Source organism: Pagrus pagrus, assembly GCF_965226575.1.
Source record: "Pagrus pagrus genome assembly, chromosome: 22".
Lineage (NCBI taxonomy): Eukaryota > Metazoa > Chordata > Actinopteri > Spariformes > Sparidae > Pagrus > Pagrus pagrus.
The window spans coordinates 7132605-7152751 of record NC_140204.1 but is presented as its reverse complement, the minus strand read 5'-3'; the positions used below and the strand labels follow the sequence as shown (position 1 = coordinate 7152751).

Here is a 20147-nt window from a genome sequence, read left to right as displayed (position 1 = left end):
TTGCTCAGTGTCAACGTCTCATTATTTGTGATTTATGCATCTGTCGTGTGTTTTTTAGTATAAATGTGTCTCTTCTACCTCGCTTTACTTTTCTGTCCCCGCAATCCTTTCCTGCCTGTCTCTGCTGGCACTAATTGCTAATTAACTTCCATGATGTCCCACAGCTCGAGCAAGAGTCCCACAGGAAAAACATACAGTATTTAATCACTGTGTGTGTGTGTGTGTGTGTGTACGCGCATACAAGCATCTGCTCCCACGTGTTTTTTCGTGACATGTCAGTAGGAATGTGATGCAGTCGCTGTTAGAGGACAGACACACAGCAGACCTTCATGCTCCGCTCTCTTCCACCTGTACAGGAGGTGACACCATGACGACAGAAATGCAGGAGATCGCCATCACGGAGGAGAAGCCTTTACTCACGGGTCAGGCTGATACCAAGGTCAGACTGCCACACACACACACATACACACACACACACACACAGCTATATATTGTACACACACTCGGATGCATGCAAACACACACATGTAGGCTGACTTTAATGTTTCCAAGCGTGGAGAAACAGACATGAGCACACATAAGTACATTAACTGCACGGATGTCAGTGTGTGACGTGAATAATCTGAAACCACGGATGAATGCCAGAAGTGTGTGTGTGTGTGTGTGTGTGTGTGTGTGTGTGTGTGTGTGTGTGTGTGTGTGTGTGTGTGTGTGTGTGTGTGTGTCCATGTGTCCCAGGAGACACAAAACACAAGGGTCGGTTTGTGCGTGTCAACATTTGAGTCCTTGTTGTGCGTGTGTGTGTGTGTGTGTGTGTGTGTGTGTGTGTGTGTGTGTGTGTGTGTGTGCGTGTGCACTTTTGAGTCTGAGCAAAGCCTACATGTGACAACATGTGTCTCAAACACATGTGTGTTTGTGTGTGTGTGTGTGAACGACCATGTGTGTGTGTGTCAGTGCACAGCTGCAGCGCCGGCTCAGATCTGTTGGGGTTGACGTCAAAGCCCCGAGGGAGCGAGCAGCTCCTCTGCTCTGCTGCGCTGATGTTGCCGTGCAGATGCAGCGCTGCAGAGCGGAGCGGTGCGCCGCTCACTGCTGACACCTGCTGGACAAACAGGGGAACACAGCACCGAGACAAAAACAGCACAGCTACAGAGGAACAAAAGCACAGCATTTTATTATAACTGCACGTAATTGATTCATCTTTGGACTACTGTCTTGATTTATTGAATGGCAATGTCATATGATGAATGGGATAAAAACCCTTTGTGTCCAAGGGTGAAGTTTTTAACATTATCCAGTCGTCTTTGAGGTGTTTTCTGGAAGATTCGATAGACGTAGCAGTAGAAGTAGCCTCTGTATAAGCTTGTTATACAATAGAAAATGAGATTATATGGGGGGAACTGAGCGTTTGATGCATAAGATCTCAATTTTAGTTGCAAAAGAAGTTGTTTTTAGATTAAATTTGATTTAATTCTCACAGAGATCACTAGGATTTGCCCTTTTCATGGGATTCGTTGACAGAAATATGAAGAATATCGTATCTTTATCCTCTAACAGGCTGCGTGAGTAGTCGCCTGTCGAGCGAGGCTGCAGCGGTGCTTCATCTCCAGATGGCGTTCACTCATACAGCACAACATCTCTGCAACACATGGTCGAGGATTCCTTCAGCGGCAGTTGAATGATGAACATTAAAACCTCTTATCTTATGTATGTAGATAAAGAAAAGGGAACAGTGAATCTGTGACGGTGACAAATAATCATGTCCGCTTTCAATTCATCACCCTCGCCTGCAACACGACCCACGGGGGCGTGGAGGCTGATTCTGAGGAGGAAATGTAATAAAGATCGGGAGGTTCTCCGTTTGATCCTGAACCTCCATCATTCACTGCGACCTCCGGACTCCACCCTCGTGCATTTAACATCCATCCTCTCGCTGCTAGACTCTATAAACTGGTGATCTTTAATCCAGCCAGGGGCCATCGCCCTCAGAAGGACTCCCCGTGTCCTCCTCACCCGTCTCCACACGCCCACCTCCACTTCAACTTTCCAGAGTGCTAATTTCCTTTAAAGCTCGCGATGCCTTTAATTCATTACGAGCTGAATGGATCCAAGGCTGTGAATGAATGTCCCATTTAAAACCTCCCACTGACAGACTTCCTCCAGATAATCCTCAGCAGCCAGAACCACCTGCTCCCTCTGAAGAGCTCCTCTGCTGCTGTATCAGCAGCGCAACGTCGCCCCGTCTTCACTCTGTGGGTGTTAATTAGGAAACAAGGCCGCACTTAACATGAAAGTGCTGCGAAGGAACAAAAGGCGGAGAAATTTCTGTCACATGTGCTTTTTGTTGTTCATTTGGAGACAATAAAAAGAGAAGAGGAAGAGACGAAATCCATTTTAACGCTCACGTTGAGTGAATAAAACGACTCGGATTACAAATGTAGAGATTTTTATAGGTTACACATTGATGGTTTCCAGACAGGGCTGCTTGTCCATGTGATACATAACAGTAAAGTGATTATCTTTGGCCTTGGGCAGCACACTGATGAAGGAAAGAAAGCTGAAACTGTTTGGTGAATAACGCATGTTGTGCTGCAGAAGAGTTGTGCGTCATGTTTTAATTCTGATGAACTGTTGATCTGACAGAACAGGAGCTCTGGACGCTTTCCTCTTTGTGCTTTGTGGTGTTTTATAGAAAACACAGAGAGTTTTACCTGGTAGCTGCAGACCTACTAGTCATTTCTTATGTTTTCAAAAGACTAAAATGAAGTGGCGTCTCCAGTCTCATTAATAATAACACTTCATTTCTTTGTTTCCTACAGGATGCGGAGCTGGCTGCCAGGATACTCCTGGACCAAGGACAGGTAAAAAATCAATTTAAAAAAAGGGTTTTCTCTCTCATGATTCTGGTTTACAGACTGAAGATGTCTATTTTTTATTTTAAAAAGTTAGTGAAATTGCGTGTGGATCAAAGTTTCAGTTGTAAAAACGCGTGTGAAATGAAAAATGGAGTTATAAGTGATCAAGTTATTTGATTCATTTGTTTTAAACAGTCGTGATTTTATAAAACAGACACATTTTTTTATATAATTTTCCATCTTAAATCTAAATCACCATTATGTGTTATAAATGATGAATTTAAGTAACTTGTCCCCAAGAGTAGTGCTTACAAAAATAGTTGACAAAAATTATTATTACTAATTAATAATAATGAAAGTGATGTAATGTATCGGCTTTGATTTTTTTTTTTTATCTCTTCCGATTTTTATCAATTGATTTTTGTTGCTTGTTGACATTTTGGATATTTTGCACTTTTTCATTATTTCATCTTAAAACTAATTAACACATCTCTTTATTATTTGCTGCCTAACTACAAGATTATTATTGACTTTTTCATCATTCAGAAGTAGTAGAAATATATATATATATATATATATATATATATATATATATGCTCATGTGTGACTGTGGTCTCAGAATGGTCAGGAGTAAGCTTTGAGATGGTGGCAGTAAGTCTAGCTTTGGCAGATGTTAGCAGCTGTATGTTCAAGGTGACCAGACAGACCCACCTGTGAAGCCTGTGAGGAAAAAATCATCTTTTTCATCTTGATGGAAACAACCTCGATGCAAAAAAAGGTTTGAGAAACAGGTGATGGTGCTCGGGGACGGTCTTTATGCCATCAGACTCGAGGTAAACGCAGGTGCTCTTGAAGAAAAGGGTCAGAAAACACAAGCTTCAGGCACTCGTGCACAGAGCAGGAGGAAAAATACTTGACAACGACTGAAGGAGTCTTTGAGATCTTAACACTGGTTCAGAATAAAAATGAAAAGATGTAGATATGATGCCTTCATACATGTAAAATAAGCAGGAGAATAATGATTCAATGACACACAAATGTCAACATCACCCTCTGCCTGTGTTGCGTTCAGGAGCACAGCATCGAGACCCCACACGGCGTCCTGCACGTGACCCTCCACGGCACACGAACCACCCGCAGGCCCGCCATCCTCACCTTCCACGACGTGGGTCTGGACAGTGAGTAACTCCCTCTCTCTCTCTTCCTCTCAACTCTTCCTCTTCTTCACGACTGTTTCTCACCTGCTGCGTTTGACTGAATCTCTTCCTCGTCCGGCAGGTAAGAGCTGCTTCTCCCCTCTGTTCAAGTTCGAGGAGATGCAGGAGATCGTGAAGAACTTCACCCTGATTCACATCGACGCTCCGGGGCAGGAGGACGGGGCCGCCGCCTACCCCGCTGGGTACGACATTATATATGTGTCCGCCGCCCTGAAGTAACCTCCATCTCTTTTCTCAGAAATGGAAACAATCCTCTGCGGCAGGCTTAAAACCTAATCTCTCCCCAAAATACTTAATATTCCCATCTCCCACATCTCCCTCCTTTCCGGCCTCTAATACGCTCTTGTCAGAGGTTTAAAGAAAAATCCGGCCTTTTGTCTCTTTACGCTCGTCTCACTCCTTCCTCCTCTGCACTTCTCGAGCACTCGCATGATTATTTCTACGAGCTCAGGAGGATTTTATTGCACCTATCGTCACAGCATCTCCACTGTGACCCTTAACTCCCGCTGGTGATTCTGGAAAGTTGAAGTTTATCCTCTTTGCTTGTAGAAATTAAAGTTTCTGTAATTTGCAATGGTTGTAAAATGGGTGTGAAGGCCTCTTCAGCCGAGTGAACACACGTTAAAAAAATGTAAACGCTTGTGTTGCAGTTACCAGTATCCCTCCATGGACATCGTATCAGAGATGATCCCTGCCGTCCTGCAGTTTTTCAAGTGAGTAAACAGTATTTATGATATCATGTGTCATGTTACAGATATCATCAGTCAGTGCGGAGACATTATGCTCAAAACACACATCAGGTGTCTCGTACTGTCCACCGCTGCAGCTGTGTTCCCCCTTGAGGCACCATGTTTTCATCTCCCGCTCCTCCCAGACTGGGTCTAACGTTAGCAACATGCTAACAACATTTGTGTTTATATCTAATGTTTGCATCAATAACTGTCTAATTTTGTCCCTCTGTCAGCTTCCGTACTGTAATCGGAGTGGGCGTGGGAGCCGGAGCGTACATCCTCTCCAAGTTCGCAGTGAGTGTCACCGTCGGTTCGAAGCTCTCAGCAGCTTTAATGGCACTTCATTGATTTGTTGATCGCGCTGCGCCGCACAACACGTTTCTGTCTATAACTTTTGCTTCCTCCTCTCCGCCTCCAGCTCGCAAACCCAGACTCAGTGGAGGGTCTGGTTCTGGTCAACATCGACACTAACGCCCGGGGATGGATAGACTGGGCCGCTCAGAAGGTTCGTTTCTCTCCCTCTGAGTCACACGAACATGTTTTAATCTGCTTAGTCCTGCTGGGGGTTCTCCATCAGTTTAAGATTAGCTGTGGATATGAAATTATGTGACTGCACGCACGGTCCCTGAGGAGTATTGATCACGTCATATTAAACTGACTTATTGATTTCTGCGTCTCCAGCTCAGCTCTGTGACGTCCTCCCTCACCGAGCAGATCCTGTCCCACCTCTTCAGTCAGGTACAGCCACAGTGTTGTTTTTTTAAGTGCAACATGTGTGTCAGAATTGTATCAAAACCAGCTTTAAAGTTTCATTCATGGTGTTTTCACTTGAATTTTACACCAACATTTGAATGTTAAACCTGGTGTTTCTGCACGCTTGCAGATAAAGTTGAGGTTACACAAATATTATCAGACATTTTAACAACTCCAGAGGGTTTTAAAGTCTGAAAGTCAAACATTTTTGAAAGAAAAGAAGATGTAATCATTCCCAAAATTCAGATTTATAGTTACAAACAATGACTATGATTTGACTGAGGTATAAAAAAAAAAGTTTTGCCAGGTAAATCTTTCTTAGTTCCTTAATTTTTTCACATAAAAAATTCAGATCTAGAAGATTAAGAAAGAAAAAACTCCTACCTGACCACTTATTCTGCATCATTTTCTTAGTTTTTTGGGTTGCAGTTGATTAAAAAAGTTGTATTTCCTTGTTTTCGCAGGAGGAGCTGTCGTCAAACACAGACCTCGTGCAGTCTCACAGAGAGCGCATCTCCAAAGCCTCTAATCTGGTGAACATAGAGCTCCTCTGGAAGACTTACAACAGGTACGCCTACCACGCACAGCATGAGCACATCGCATCAAACAACAGCCCACATAATCTTCTCTTTTCATTCCCCCCTTCAGTCGCAGAGACTTGAACATTGACCGCAACAACACCTTCAAGTAAATATCCTCTAGACGTTTCATCTTCAAGCGTTCTTATATTCTTTATCTGAAATCTCTAAATGCCACCGTCCTTATCTCTACTTCTTCTGACCTCAGGTGTCCAGTAATGTTGGTGGTGGGCGATCAGGCTCCATATGAGGACGCTGCTGTAAGTCTAAAATGTCTCTTAACTTGGAAGTTTTAGATTTTTTTCTTATTTCTGGTTCATTAAGAAACAGTACGAGTTGTTTTGTCGTTTCTATTCAAGAGCGTCTTGCTGTGACGTTCACTGTTTCTCCCTCTGTGACCACCAGGTGGAGTGCAACAGCAAAATGGACCCGACAACAACCTCATTCCTAAAGGTAACTACCCTTCGTTTCTGTCTTAATTCATATTTCTCTTCACATTTTATCTTCTCACACACTTCTTCTTCTTCTTCTTCTCTCTCCGTCCTCCACAGATGGCTGATGCAGGTGGTCTCCCTCAGCTGACCCAGGTAACCACGAACCAACAACCCCTTTACTGATGCTTCAAACACGGATGTTAACGCTGCAACAAGCACGTTTTATTGTGTTAAAAGATGAATTAACCATCACAAGGTGCTCTCAATCTCACTTAAGCATCCAATTTGTCCAAATTAATGCATTAATTCTCTCTTGTGGACATGGTTGATGAATCAAAAACACAGAATAACAAACATAAGTCGCTACTGAGGTCATATTTATCTCCTCAATCCACAAATATGATTGATTTAGCAGGAATTAAATTAAAACTGTAACCCTTTGCGGCCATCAGGGGTCGCCAGATTGCACTATTACCTTCTTCAGGTCATGGTAAGTGGTTTGTGTTGACTGAATGTAAAACAGCATCTTCTCTTTGTGTTTGCAGCCGGCCAAACTGACTGAGGCTTTCAAGTATTTCATCCAGGGAATGGGCTACAGTAAGTTCACCCACTCAAAAAATAAGGATTTTATCGCAAACATGCGTCATTACTGTTAATAATGTGTTTTATTTTGTAGTCTTGCTCAAAACAAGCGTTTTATGTGTCACCAACCTGAACGGATGAGGCCGCTGATATTCTATTTTTCTCTTATTGTCAACAAATCCCATCAAACGACCAAAACCAACAATGAATTTGTCCCGCTAGCAAGTATTGTTCATGTAGCCGAAGCCCGATATAGCTTAATCCCTCTGTGCCAAAGAGCTTCCTTTGTTTCTGAGCTAAACTCGGTCCCACATACTCCATCCTGCTGCTCGCCAGAGCACCGAGTGTGTTTTAATCTGCAGCTGAAAACACCCGCCGACAGATGCGTCACTGTTTTGCTCTTGTTTGAGTAATGTTTACTGACAACTATGATGACCAGCTGTTTCAGAGGAACTCATCTACTGCTATTAAAGAACAGCTTGGAGCAGGATAGCTGAGAGACAAGCGAACACATTGTTGGGTGCAAACAGACAGAACACAAGCAAGTCTTCACCAGTTTATCAACAAATGTACAACTTTTAGAAAACATGTGCAAAGAAAGTATGAAACTAAGACACATTGAGCCAAAATGTGTCATTTCACGTGTTAATCACTTTTTTATTGGCAACATGTGAGCAGATTGTAACGTTACATGAAAAATGAGACCTATACAAGACTGTGGACGATGTGTTTAGGTTGTTTATGTACAAACAAGTATAAAAACACTACATAAAAGACAGACTGAACAGATTGGTCTTTAGTGTATGTTTAAAATAATCAATATTTGAGCTCGCAGGGCCACCGTAGTCGACAATAGGACAGATACAAAATAGCAGAAGCCTTATCCGTGACATGTTGAAGCTAATACGCTAATTTCTCTCTCCGTCTCTCCACAGTGGCTTCGTCCTGCATGACCCGCCTGTCCCGCTCCCGCACCACCTCCCTCTCCTCCTCCTACTCCATGGATGGCTCGCGCTCTCGCTCCCGCACCCTGTCCCAGGGCTCGCAGGGCGGCCAGATGCCGCCCAGCCCCTCCCAGACGATGGAGGTGTCCTGCTGAAGGAGAAACCATAGATACAGAGAGCAGGAGAGAGATGAGAGCGAGTGTAAGAGTGAAAGAGAAGAGGGCGAGCGGAAGGGAAAGATGCAGCGTGACGATAATGCAGGAACAAGACGAATGGGTTACTTATTTGTCACTAAACAACTCCCATCATTCCCCACGAGAGCAGAGTAGGACGAGAGGGAGGGAGACAGAGGAAGATGAGATCCTCCACATTTAAAGCCCAGCCCCTCTCCTCACATCCCCCCGTCCAGCTGCAAACAAAGTGGATCGGGCTGCTCTACATTAAACATTAGATGTATAAGCTAAAGAGATTGATTTAAACAGGGGAGGGCGTGGGGGAAAAATGGCGTCCAGTCCTCTCTCCCTCCCTCCATTGGCGCCTGTGTCAGCCAATAGAGCCCTTTAATTTAGATACGGAGGCCTATAGAGACCACACACACCTTGCGTTAACCAATAGTAATAATTAAAAACGGTAATTGTTGTTGATGATGATGATTATGTTTGTTGATGATGAAGCTAATGATGATGATAATAGAAAAAAAAAACAGTAACACTTTTCTCTTTATTACGCGACGAGTTTAAAACGACATAGATAAAAAAAAAAAACGTACTATAGCAGAGATACTTATAACGATGTGTGTCTACTACTTTTTAAGCTAGTTTTTATTGTGTTTATTTTTATTTTTCATTAATCTGATTTTTATTTTCTTATTCGTAACCTGCCTGCCTCAGCGAAGGGGCTGCAGCTACTGATTGGTTGAACCGTCACGTGCTACAGTAACAGCCAATGAGAGCCATTTTAGTGACTACTTCCTCCGTGATGTCGCCGGGTCGTTATGTCTTCCATTTGCCCCGTCTCTAAGTGACTGTTTTTGTTTTTCCCATTGGATTTGAGGAAGTGGGCAGGAAGCTTATAGTTTTATTTTTATTTTTTCTTCTGGACTGTTTGGAAGTTGCATGCCTGGACTCAGCCCATGTGAATATTGACTGGATATTATTTTTTCTTTTATATTCTGCTAATGATTTGTGTGGATTTGGGCGTGCGCGCGTGTGCTGTTTTGTTCGCTCGGAGCGTTTGGCGAACGCGGCGGTCAGAAGGTGAGCGTAGGTAAGATTGCGGGTGTTTGCGCGATTTCGCTAGCTAGCACCCGATCGTTAACAGTAGTCGCACAGTAAATAGTGCTTCCAATACTGCTGGCGGTCTCGCACTGCGTAATATCCACGCTGGTGTACTACTCCATCGGTAGCATGCTAAGTTGTGGATATTGCGCTTAAGTGTTCGGCGTGGCCAGAAGGGATCACTGTGTTTATCATCTGGGGTTTGTAAGCTCTTAGCCTTGCCCATGCATGGATACCTCCTAACAAACCCAGCTAGCATACTTGAGTTTCTGTGCGATGCGAGGTAAGAACGAACGCGCGCCCGAGGGACAAGAGAGTTTCGTTTGCATGTGTGTGTGTTTGTGTGTGTCTGAGGAAGTAAACGCCAGGTGTATGGAAGCGATTGTATCCTGTAAGCACAATTAATGCAGCACGGAGGGCCAGGGTCCTATTGGAAAAGTTTCAGTTTTTGAGACCAACGAAACCCCCCTGTGACTTATCGATGACAATGTACCAGCCCCTTCACTGCCAACACGCTCAGAAAAACAAAAAAAGGTGTTGCACCTTTTTGGTAAAGCCTCAGCCTTTGAGTTTTGAGAGTGAAAACTGATCAGCCAATATCTGCACCTTCAATCGACTGATTTGGAAATGCAGCCAATAAGCATTCGTACTGCCAAAACTAAGAGCCTCAAAATACGACGGGGTCCTTTTTGTCAAAATTCTGCCTTCAGAAATGCTGTAAGCAAAATTTGTGAAGTCTAAATTCCTTCGAAATAGTTCGTATTTCAACACAAAGCTCGCCACTGCCCTGCGACGTGTAGCCATTGGACTGACCGTACAAAGGACCCGTATTTGGACCCGATCCGATGTCCTTGGAGCGCATGTGCATTTGTAAGCGTGCCACTTGTGTGCACGCGTTTGTTATTCCGATGATTTTGTTCTTCTTTAACAAGCAGTATCAGTTTTACGAGTCAGTTGCAGGTTTCTTTCACATGCTGTCTAGCGCTCCTTCCCCGAACCCGTTTGATGAAGCAGAGACGGAGCAGTGATCTTGACGACAGTGACAGGAAAGTCAGCAGAGGGTCTCAGATTTGAGCTTTGAATAGACCGGTTACTTGGGAGGTGTAAATGATGGTGGTGACGATGGCGACAGTCATCTGTTTGAAGGCACTTTCTTCTCTGGACCATCACTTGCTGCAACTTGCTAAAATGCAAGTATTGTTGCATTTAATCAGGCAAATGCAAATCTTGATGTTTCAATGATTTGTGCTAAATGTTTTAGGCACTTGTGTTGCTGTCCAGTGTAGACTGTAAATGTTTGGCTCGTCTCAGACTTAAATTTAAACAATCGGGCATGGGAACGTCTACCAAATAAGGGAAATGGGTGGAGCCTAGAGCATTAAATTGCCAAATAAGGAAAAAGGAGTGGTACTTCTCTGTGAAGAGTTTAGAGCAGGGCTGTGTGATTGTAAATGCTTGTCCATTTCGTGTTTTGTTCGTCTCTTGGTTTTTACTTCGATCATATTTTTCTTTCCCCTCTATGTTTTGGAATTTTATTTTAATTTGTTTTGTTTGTTTGTTTTATCTCTGTGAAGTGTTAGTTTACCGTCCCGATGTGCTCACAAGTTAGTTAACCGTGTGATAGTTCTTGTGTAACTTTTTTAGCATTAGCGCAGATAAGGGAGAATAATATAATTAACAATAATAATAAAAAAAAGATTAAAGGTAAAGAGAATACAATCAAATTGTGTGTGGCTAATTTCTCTGTGTAAAACAATGGACATCCTAAAAAAAAGCAAACTTAAATATTAATAAAAGCTTAAGAGAAATGTTCTGTCTCCTGTGTTGTCTTTTCAAAAGGGGTTGATGTGAGGAAAGCTGAATGGAGTTTATTTGTGAATGTATAGAAAGACTGGGAAGAGCTTGAAAATGAGTGGGTTTGAAGTGATTTCTAATTGACGTCCATTATAACTAAGCTTCAAATAAGGATGAATAATTTGAAAAGCTTTTATGGGATTTGAAAGTTGAACGAAAGTTTAAATGTAGACAAGTTGTAGAATATGTCAAAGTTTGAATGACGTTTCTAGTTGAATGCATGAATGAGAAGCTAAGAGTTGAAAATGCTTGAAAAAGGGTTTAAATGGGGAAAATGTTCACAGAAAATGTTAAATATTTCAGAAAGTATGAAAGATATCAATGAGAACACTAACACCAATCATCTGCTAATTGAGCTAAATATTTAGATGTTTGAATGGAATTTCTATGTTGAGAAAAAAAAAAATGTTGAAGGAGTTAGGTGCCAAAGAAAGTAGAAGACAAAAATCGTTGAACATATGTTGCTGACTCAGCGTTCGCAACCAATACAAAGAAAACCTAAATGCTACCGTGGATTTCATTTTGGCCCTTTGTAAATTCATATATTTTTTTAACTAAAAAAAATGCATTTGCAGTGAATTTTTAATACCCTCGGCAACTCACAACTGCTGCTCTCACACAGTGTTATCAGATTAGCTCAACATTTAATATCCAAATAATTGATGTTTTGCTCAACAAACAAAAGGTGAAAATATTATTAAATAATTGAATAGAATGAGATGGAACATTATTTACCTTAATTCCACCAGTAAAGAAAACTGCCTTTTTCACTGTAAGTTTTTATTTAACCTTGACTAAATCCCTCTCTTTACCTGACTTATTACCTTAAACAAACTAACTGTAACTGTTTATGTATACAGTATTGTAAGATAAATTCAATATTAATGTATATCTTACAAAATGTGTGATGCTGGACTCAACATATAACTTTGAACAACCTACAGTGTCATTAATCCAGCGTCTATTGCAGGCAGATGTCAAGTCCACATTCCACCACATAGTGGCAGTAATGAAGTGATTAGTAACAGTCCTTTTCACCTTTCACTGCTGCGTTCCTGCTGTGAATATTTCCCCATCAATTAAAAGTTCTTAAGTAACTCCTCAAAAGAATGTTCAAGACAATAGTATTTTGCAATTAATTTGTCACATATGTAAATGTTATGTGGTGTAGTAAGTATCATGTTTTTAAACAAACTGGACAATAACCACCAGATTTATGTGGTTGATAACTTGATTTTTATTATACAGAATTACTTAAGACATTTTTTTTTACAAAATACAAGAGATTTTATAGTTAAATTAAGGTACAGTAAAGACACCTTCACTGAATAAACATACGGCCAACATTATTTTGTAGATAAGGCACATTTTGGGTATTATTTTCATGGTTACTCCAAACCACAACAGATCAAAGACAACATTAGTTTTATATAATGACACAACATTACTTTGTTAATGTCATTTAAATCCATAAAATAAAAACAACCAATCATAACTGTGATATAGGAAAAAAAAAAAAGACAAAAAAAATAGATTAAGCTGAAAGCCTTTAAAGTTACACACTATGGTCAAAATATAAAAAGTACTTAAAAAATAAAAGACATCATGAATATTAAGATTTATTCGTCGAGCAGTTTTTCATTTGAACTGACAGCAATTAATGAAAAATATTTTATCATATCACGTACTTTAGTCATGGACAAGGAACTTGCACTGCTTATCACCATGTCAATTAACAAGTGAAACCTTTTCTTTAATGCACACTTTACCATAAGTTATGCTTCTTTGTTTTTTCAGTTTCCTATAGTATGCAAAAGTGATAGACTTTTAAATAAAAATGATGAACTGAAAGATTAAATTGTAGTCCCTGAATGGGGTTGGGCGATGTCTGCTTTGTTCAGCTTTATATGCATAAAGCAACATTAGCTGACTAGCCAAGGAAGCTAAGCTGAGTAAACTGTGTAAAAAAACAGCATGACTGAGAGAAAAAGCTGCCCGCCGGAAAAGAAACACTGCTGCCACAAATTAAGTGTCTAGGGGTCGCCTAACAGAGCTGGTTTAATGAGAAAATAACAAATGGGACATGGAGATGTAATATAAGTGCACTGAGCAGCACCATACTTTTTTTCATTTCCTCTCCCCACTTATCACAAACAACAATGACTCTTGCCCTACGGCAACTCTGAGGGGACGAACCACTTTATTGTGCTCTCTGGTGGAGAGCCTGTTAAATCACGATGTTACGATGGTCAGGGGTTAGTAGTCAATGGCTGTCAGCGATGGCATCGCCCATCGGCCCAATCCTATTCCTGAAGGTTTGTGGCTTACACAGTTTTTCAACTCCACTTGCTGCATGAGCGCATGCTGCAGATTGCACAAGGGCAATACCCAAATCATTTGAAAATACAAGTAAAGACTCTCCGTAACCTGTAACAAACTGGATAGAGGGCATGGCCTATCGTCAAGAAAATTCTAGAGAGAAAGGTCAGTTTCTCTAAGGTATAGACATGAGTGAGCCCCAGAGATTTCAGACAAGACAGTTCAATAGAAATGTCAAAGGAGGGATGGCTGATGAGTTGGCGCATCTTCACAGCGTCTCTGGAGCGGATTAGATTCAATGATCGTAAAGAACGTGCTAACATGGGAATAAAATGCACTGCTGAAATGAGAAAGTAAACTGGCTTCTCATTTAGTTCAACATCCCCACCGGTGTCCCTGGCCCTTTCAAGCTTCCCAATGGCCTCATTAATGTTTTCCTTAAAACACAGCAACACTTCTTGTCTGGCTATCATGTGACAGTCAAATCTGGTGACAGAATCACTGTGGCCCTTGATTGGTTGTTTGGAATATCTACAAACCACCTCAATCTGTTCGCAGTAGAGCTGAACTGACTTGAGAGCATTTTGCAAGTCCTCCAGAGCTTGACTAATGCAGTCTAGACGCTGATCCCTGTCTTGTTGGGCTAAAGATGTAAATGCACGGTTGTAATATGCAATTGCTGCCCAACAGTGGTCCTCCTGTATGGCTTTAGTGTACATCTTGAGACTCTCAGCAAGATGTCCCTTTTTGCGCAGGTTGTTGCCAAATGCAGTGTAGTGGTGCAGGTTTGATGAGGGTGATTCTTTCTTTTCAATTTTTTTCTTGGCTGTCTTCAGGTCTTTAGTTAGTTTGTTTTTTAAGTCCATGATAGACTCTTTCTCACTGAAGCTTGTGAGTAGCCACATACCCCAGAACTCATTCAGTGCAGACAAATCTGTATCTGATGGCTTGTTGTTACTGGTTTTGTACAGTTCATCTAGTACAGTCAGATACTGACTGAATAGCTCTTCCTTTTTCTTTATCTTTGGGATTTCACACTCTAAGTAGCTGGCTAATTCTTCAGCTACTAAGTCATCTCTGATCTTCTTGACTGTTCTTATTTCTGAATTGGAGTTTTCAGTCAAAATATGTGACAGTGTCAAGGACATTTCTTCAGTTTGTACATTGCTTTGGCTTTGTTGATACAACCTGAACTGCATCATAAAAAGATCTCGATAAAGTGGAGATAGTTTCTTTGTTAAAACCAGCAGTTGGAGTTGTTGTTGCAGATGGCTGGTGCAGATGATGAGCCGAGCAGAACCCGGAGATCCTTGTCTAGCAGAGCGACCAAATGCCTGCGCCTCTACACGACCATTCTTCGGCAAGAAGGTCTGAACAACAAACAAACCTCCAGCCTCCTTCACCTCGTCAGAAACCTGAAGGTCTGTCCCTCGACCGGCAAGGTTTGTTGCTATAATGACCTCTCCTGCGTCAAGCTTCTTCGCAAAGATTGCAGTATTGTCCATGTTGTTGCTTATGTAAAGCCTTTTGTTCAGGACTTCATCTCCTAGAGCATCGTGGAGAACCTTTGCTCGACTGATGGTCTCACAGATGACCAGCGTAGCTCTTTGAGCGTGGTTGGTGACGACATGGCAGACTTTCTCAGTCCATTGTATCTCATCATCGACAATCACTCCTTCAACCTCAAACAGCTTTCTGCGTTTGAATGAAGGTATCTGACAGACCTTGACACCTTCATAGATTTCCTGCAAGGTCTCAGTCTCTGCTTGTTGGCCAAGAGTCCCGGAGATTCCAAAGATCTGGTTTCCGTACTTTTGAAGTAAACCAAAATTGGACATGTAGTTTGTGATGGCTGTCATGTCACTCAGCTTGAGCTGATGTTTCATTTCAAGAAACTGCTGCAGCCCATCTGTCCATTTCATGTTGTTTTCAACAACACCTGTGCAGCTGTAGTCGACAGGCACTATCCCATGTTTCTCAATCATATATTGATGACCCTCTGTCATGGTTTGTGCGTAGAATGCATTTTTAATCCAAACCTTTAGTTTAGATTTGACTAGATCTGAGAGGAAGCCAGGGACATAGCACTTACATTTGTCTTGGCTCAGTTCACACGGTGTGAAATGCAGAGCACGTTTTATTTCTGCTTCTGCATCACTCAGCATACTCTCTCTGTTAGTGTACATGTACTGACAGAAGCCTCCATTGCTTAAAAGCAGTGGCACTCTCTGTCTTTCAGCCATGTCTCTTTGTGGCCCTTTGTTCACTTCCTCTATAGTTCCATCATTATTCATGCAGTGCAGAACAAACTGGCAGGATGGGAATCTCCTCTCTACTGTCTTAAAGAACTTGGCTAACTGGTTAACAGTAACACCTTTAGTCTTTTCAGTTAAAAGGCTTGGATTCTCTCTAAGGTCCTTGACTGAACCTTTTGCCAGAATACCTGTGTCCTCTGCCATTTTAAGGATGGTGAACTGATCCATATCTTTGCCCTTTGTTATCTTTTTAAGCACAACATGAGGGAAGGGGGATTTTGGCCCCACAGTTGTCCCTTTGCCAATCTTACTGTACTGATTAGCAGTGGCCCATATGAATGCCAAGAGTGGATTGAGATGTTGCAAAGCAGGCATATTGCTACTTATATAGACCACATGATGGCCCTTATCTAGCATCAAGGAGTCCATTTCATCCACGATTGCACACTGGAATGTTCTTTTCCCAAATATGTCCTCCCTTTCGAAGTGGTGTCGAAGCCAGTCTCCAGCAAACTGTTCCACAGTACCGTAAACAACCTGACACTCATAGATCTTTCTTAACTGGCTTTTGTCTTGCTTGTTGGTGTTGCAGGAGGCACTGATGTTAAAAACTTTATAAAAATGTTTCCATTCATCCAAATCTCTTTCTGCAAGAACGGATGAGCTGGACATGATGTCTACACTTTCTCCTCTCATAGCTCGATAAGCTGCAAACATTGCCACAATGCACGACTTCCCCTCTCCAGTGCCGACCTGAATTAACCGCCCTGTTTCAGAAAGAGCCATAATACACCAGCTCACCATCTGTGTCAGTCGTGGTCTGAAGTGAGTCTTTTCCACTACCTGACAGAGCCTCAGCAAGTCTTTTTTCAAGCCAGTCCGCTGTGATCCATCATTGTGTGACCTAAGATCTTGAACAACTGATGACACAATGTCTCTCACATTTTGTAAAAGCTGCTCATCAACTTGGTTTAACTTTTGTTGTCGGATTTCATCAAGGATTTCATCCAGTGTCTTTTCTGCGTCATCAGCTAAACACTTCTTGAAGTTTTCGTCTGTTACCGTCTCATCTCGAACCAGGTCGATGAGGGTCTTTTCACTTCGACATGTCCAGCTGGGAGTAATGAAATTAATCTCTATACAGTGCAACATTTCCAACAGCCATGACAGGAGATGGGATCTGTCCTTTGTTGTTGACTCAAATCGCTGCAGAAGAGCAACAAACAACTCTGTAACATCAGCTGGGCTCCATTTGATGTTTGTAACCAGTCCTCTCAGCTTGTTGAGAAGTTGCTCTTCATTGTTGTTGGGAGACAACAAACAGTGAGCAATGAATAATGTGAGTGTGTTATCCAGTTCTTCATCACTGGTATCTGTGTCAGATTCATCCATTTTGTGGAAAAACAGTCAAATCTGTTCAAAACAGAAATGGAATCAAAAGTACAGTTTGAAATTGTGTCTTTAAAACAGTGCACGATTTACACAGTTAATAACTTTGATCCGGTAATGCTGTCAGAAAAATGTGTATTCTTGCTTCAGTATTAGAATTAGATATTGCTGTGTTTGATTGTTGTTCACACTGTCTGCAGCACACATTTGAATTAATTATATTATATTCAACAGGTCTCATTCAAGATCTACATTTTTAGCACTTTTTTATTCTCTATGCTGTAAAGTCATCAGTGTTGTAAAAAGTACACAAAAGTAGTACTTGAGTAAAAGTAAAGATATATTAAAATATTACTTTGGTAGAAGTGAAAGTTACTCATATAAAAAGTACCTGAGTAAAAGTCTTAAAGTATCTGTTATTAAGTGAACTTAAGTATAAAAAGTAAATATATATACATATATTTACATGTATGCATATTCTGTATACTACGGGTCAACCAATTATCGGCCTGGACGATTATCAGATATGTTATGCTGCATTTTTCTGATTATTGGAATCAGTGGGTTTTTTTTGTTTTGTTTTGTTTTTTGTCAGATTGTTGATAAAATAATAAGTTAAACATGCACTCATTTGGTTCTGATGTAGCATGTAATCTAAAAAATAACCAGCAACTAAAGTTATTAAAATAATGTAGTGGAGTAAAAGTACAATATTTGCCTCCAAAATAGAGTGGAAATATAAGGTAACAAAATGGAAATACTCAGTAAAGTGCAAGTGCCTCAAAATTGTAGTGAAGTACAGTACTTGAATGAATCTACTTACTTACATTCCATTACTGAAAGTCTAATTACTCTAAGAAGCAAATATTCATGAGTACGCATCAAAACAGGTATCATAACTATTCATTGCATTTTGTAGCTTACAGCAACTAATATAAAATATATTGTTGTAGCAGTCGTGCACTTACCTGTTAACAGGGTGAGGAGGAAGAAGAGAAGTGATGTGAGTCCAAGATGATCTGCAGCAGTGCATTTTTTATCTTGCCTTTATATATTTGTAACAGCCCCGCCCTGCCATGGCACTCAGGAAATTTCCTACCATTCTTTGATTTGAAACCGTCTGACTTATTGGAAACCGTGTGACTTTTCTGTACTTGCAGATGGCAATCAAACATTCAGGTGAGTTCCTCTCAAAAACAAAAATGTCCCTTCAATTTCCATCATGTTAAGCCATTTTTACACACCTGAGACAAAATGTTTATGTTTTTAATGTAAAAACGCTGCCCGTTTAGGGCAGGGGTACCCAAACTTTTTCTCTTGGAGGGCCAAAATTTAATGGTGAACCTCGGGCCAGCAGCAAACACTGATTGTATTGTATTGTTAAGAGGCAAAATGGTACTTAATGGAAGCCCTGAGTGACAAGTGAGGAAAAAAACTCTAAGTCTGATCCAAATATCTATCCTGTTGTTTCATCACAGGGTTGACATATAGGGACAAACAACCATTCACATGCACATTCACACCTACAGACAATTTAAGTTTTGTAACCTAAGTTTTGCGTGTCTTTGGATTGTGGGAGGAAGCCAGAGTACCTGGAAAAAACCCACACAGATGGGGAGAACATGCAAACTCTGCACAGAGAGGCCCGCCCCAGCCAGGTCTCGAACCCATAAATAGATCTCGTGCGAAGATTGTTTATCAAAAATCATGCCGTGTCAAACATCTCTTCATCAATGTTTCCATGATCTGTCTTTCGCTTTCTTGACATGGCATGACTTCTCAGAAACCCATCATTTTGAGGTTGACGATGGGGACATGTGACGCCTACTGTAAACCTCTCTGTATTATTTTAATGTCAGGCTCCCTTTATTCCTTTTGAATTAGAATTGCTAAAATATTATGTATAACCTTTTTTTAACAATCTCTAAATGAGGTAAAAGTACTTTAGGTTAAATGTGCCTGGTGTTTTTAAAAATCTTGAAGTATCATTATTCCTCAAATATGGCAAATAGCAATAGTTAAACAAGTCAGATTGAAATAATTGAATTTGAGCCGTGAATTACATGTTTGGTACTGTAGAAATTTTGATAATATATTATTTTCAGTCAATGTAATATTAATATAGTTTTTTTAAAGTAACTACCAGACCTACTGATCCAGAAACAAAAGATGATTTCCATTCAGTCTCTGCAGAGCTTCTGCCATCTGCTGGATAAAAACTGTCACAACACTTTCTGTGTACTAAAGTCAAAAACTGGAAAAAAAATATTTACAGTTTACAAGTTACTTCTTCTACTGCTCCTACAGTGATTGGCTTATAGGCTGAATATGATCCAGAAGATCTAAATATGTGCCTATAGAGGTGAAACTAACTTCAAGTTCCTCTCACTGTATACAAACAATATGATTTATGATTCAGGACTCAACATTTGCCTACATCCTGTCCAGTTATATAACTGGTTGGTTTTTAAAAAGGCTGTACATCAGGTACCCACTCATCTGGGTGTGACAGATAAACCTGACATCAGGATCACAACTTTTGTACTTTGTTGTTCCACCAAGATTTGTTTTCATCGCCTCATTGTACTCCCCAACTGACAAAACCTCATTTTCATTGCAACTACATTGTAATTTTTGATTTCATCCAATGAGAAATCCTCGAAAAAACTAGTCTTAGTTGATCTAAGTAATTAATTCCTGTTAATCACACTGATAAAATCTACAATTTAAATTTTTAAGGAAAACATCATTCTAAAGACAAAGTGGACATGTCTGATTGTTGCACGTGGTGAGGATGTGGTCTGTTTTATAATTTAAGTCCTTCTTTCTGTCTGAAGTAGGTGGTGCTCAATAACCAAAACACTGCAGAGTTTCATCATCTGTCCACACAGAGCTTCAGCACGTCAACACACCCGCCTGGACCACACCGCCCAGGTGAGCTGGGCGAGGACAACCGGTC

General features: G+C 40.9%; 2 protein-coding genes across 2 annotated transcripts in view; one reads left to right on the top strand and one right to left on the bottom strand.

Annotated features, from left to right (window-relative positions):
• The window catches only part of ndrg2 (NDRG family member 2), a 33802-nt gene extending 22621 nt beyond the window's left edge, over positions 1 to 11181 (top strand). Inside the window, exons 2-16 of the mRNA XM_084343361.1 lie at positions 357 to 439; positions 2820 to 2861; positions 3928 to 4033; positions 4134 to 4254; positions 4723 to 4785; positions 5037 to 5097; positions 5222 to 5308; positions 5485 to 5541; positions 6021 to 6124; positions 6205 to 6243; positions 6343 to 6394; positions 6540 to 6587; positions 6686 to 6721; positions 7114 to 7165; positions 8086 to 11181. Of these exons, the coding sequence (XP_084199487.1) occupies positions 368 to 439; positions 2820 to 2861; positions 3928 to 4033; positions 4134 to 4254; positions 4723 to 4785; positions 5037 to 5097; positions 5222 to 5308; positions 5485 to 5541; positions 6021 to 6124; positions 6205 to 6243; positions 6343 to 6394; positions 6540 to 6587; positions 6686 to 6721; positions 7114 to 7165; positions 8086 to 8249 (1104 nt within the window). The 5' untranslated portion in view covers positions 357 to 367 and the 3' untranslated portion in view covers positions 8250 to 11181. The remainder of the gene's footprint in view (positions 1 to 356; positions 440 to 2819; positions 2862 to 3927; positions 4034 to 4133; positions 4255 to 4722; positions 4786 to 5036; positions 5098 to 5221; positions 5309 to 5484; positions 5542 to 6020; positions 6125 to 6204; positions 6244 to 6342; positions 6395 to 6539; positions 6588 to 6685; positions 6722 to 7113; positions 7166 to 8085) is intronic.
• Positions 11182 to 13812: 2631 nt separating this feature from the next.
• LOC311251233 (protein translocase subunit SecA-like) lies at positions 13813 to 17191 on the bottom strand (the record flags this gene model as incomplete). The annotated part of the gene is made up of 2 exons (XM_084343611.1): positions 13813 to 13823; positions 13933 to 17191. 2 exons carry the CDS (start codon positions 17189 to 17191, stop codon positions 13813 to 13815), a joined length of 3270 nt encoding a protein of 1089 aa, XP_084199737.1.
• Positions 17192 to 20147: the final 2956 nt, after the last annotated feature.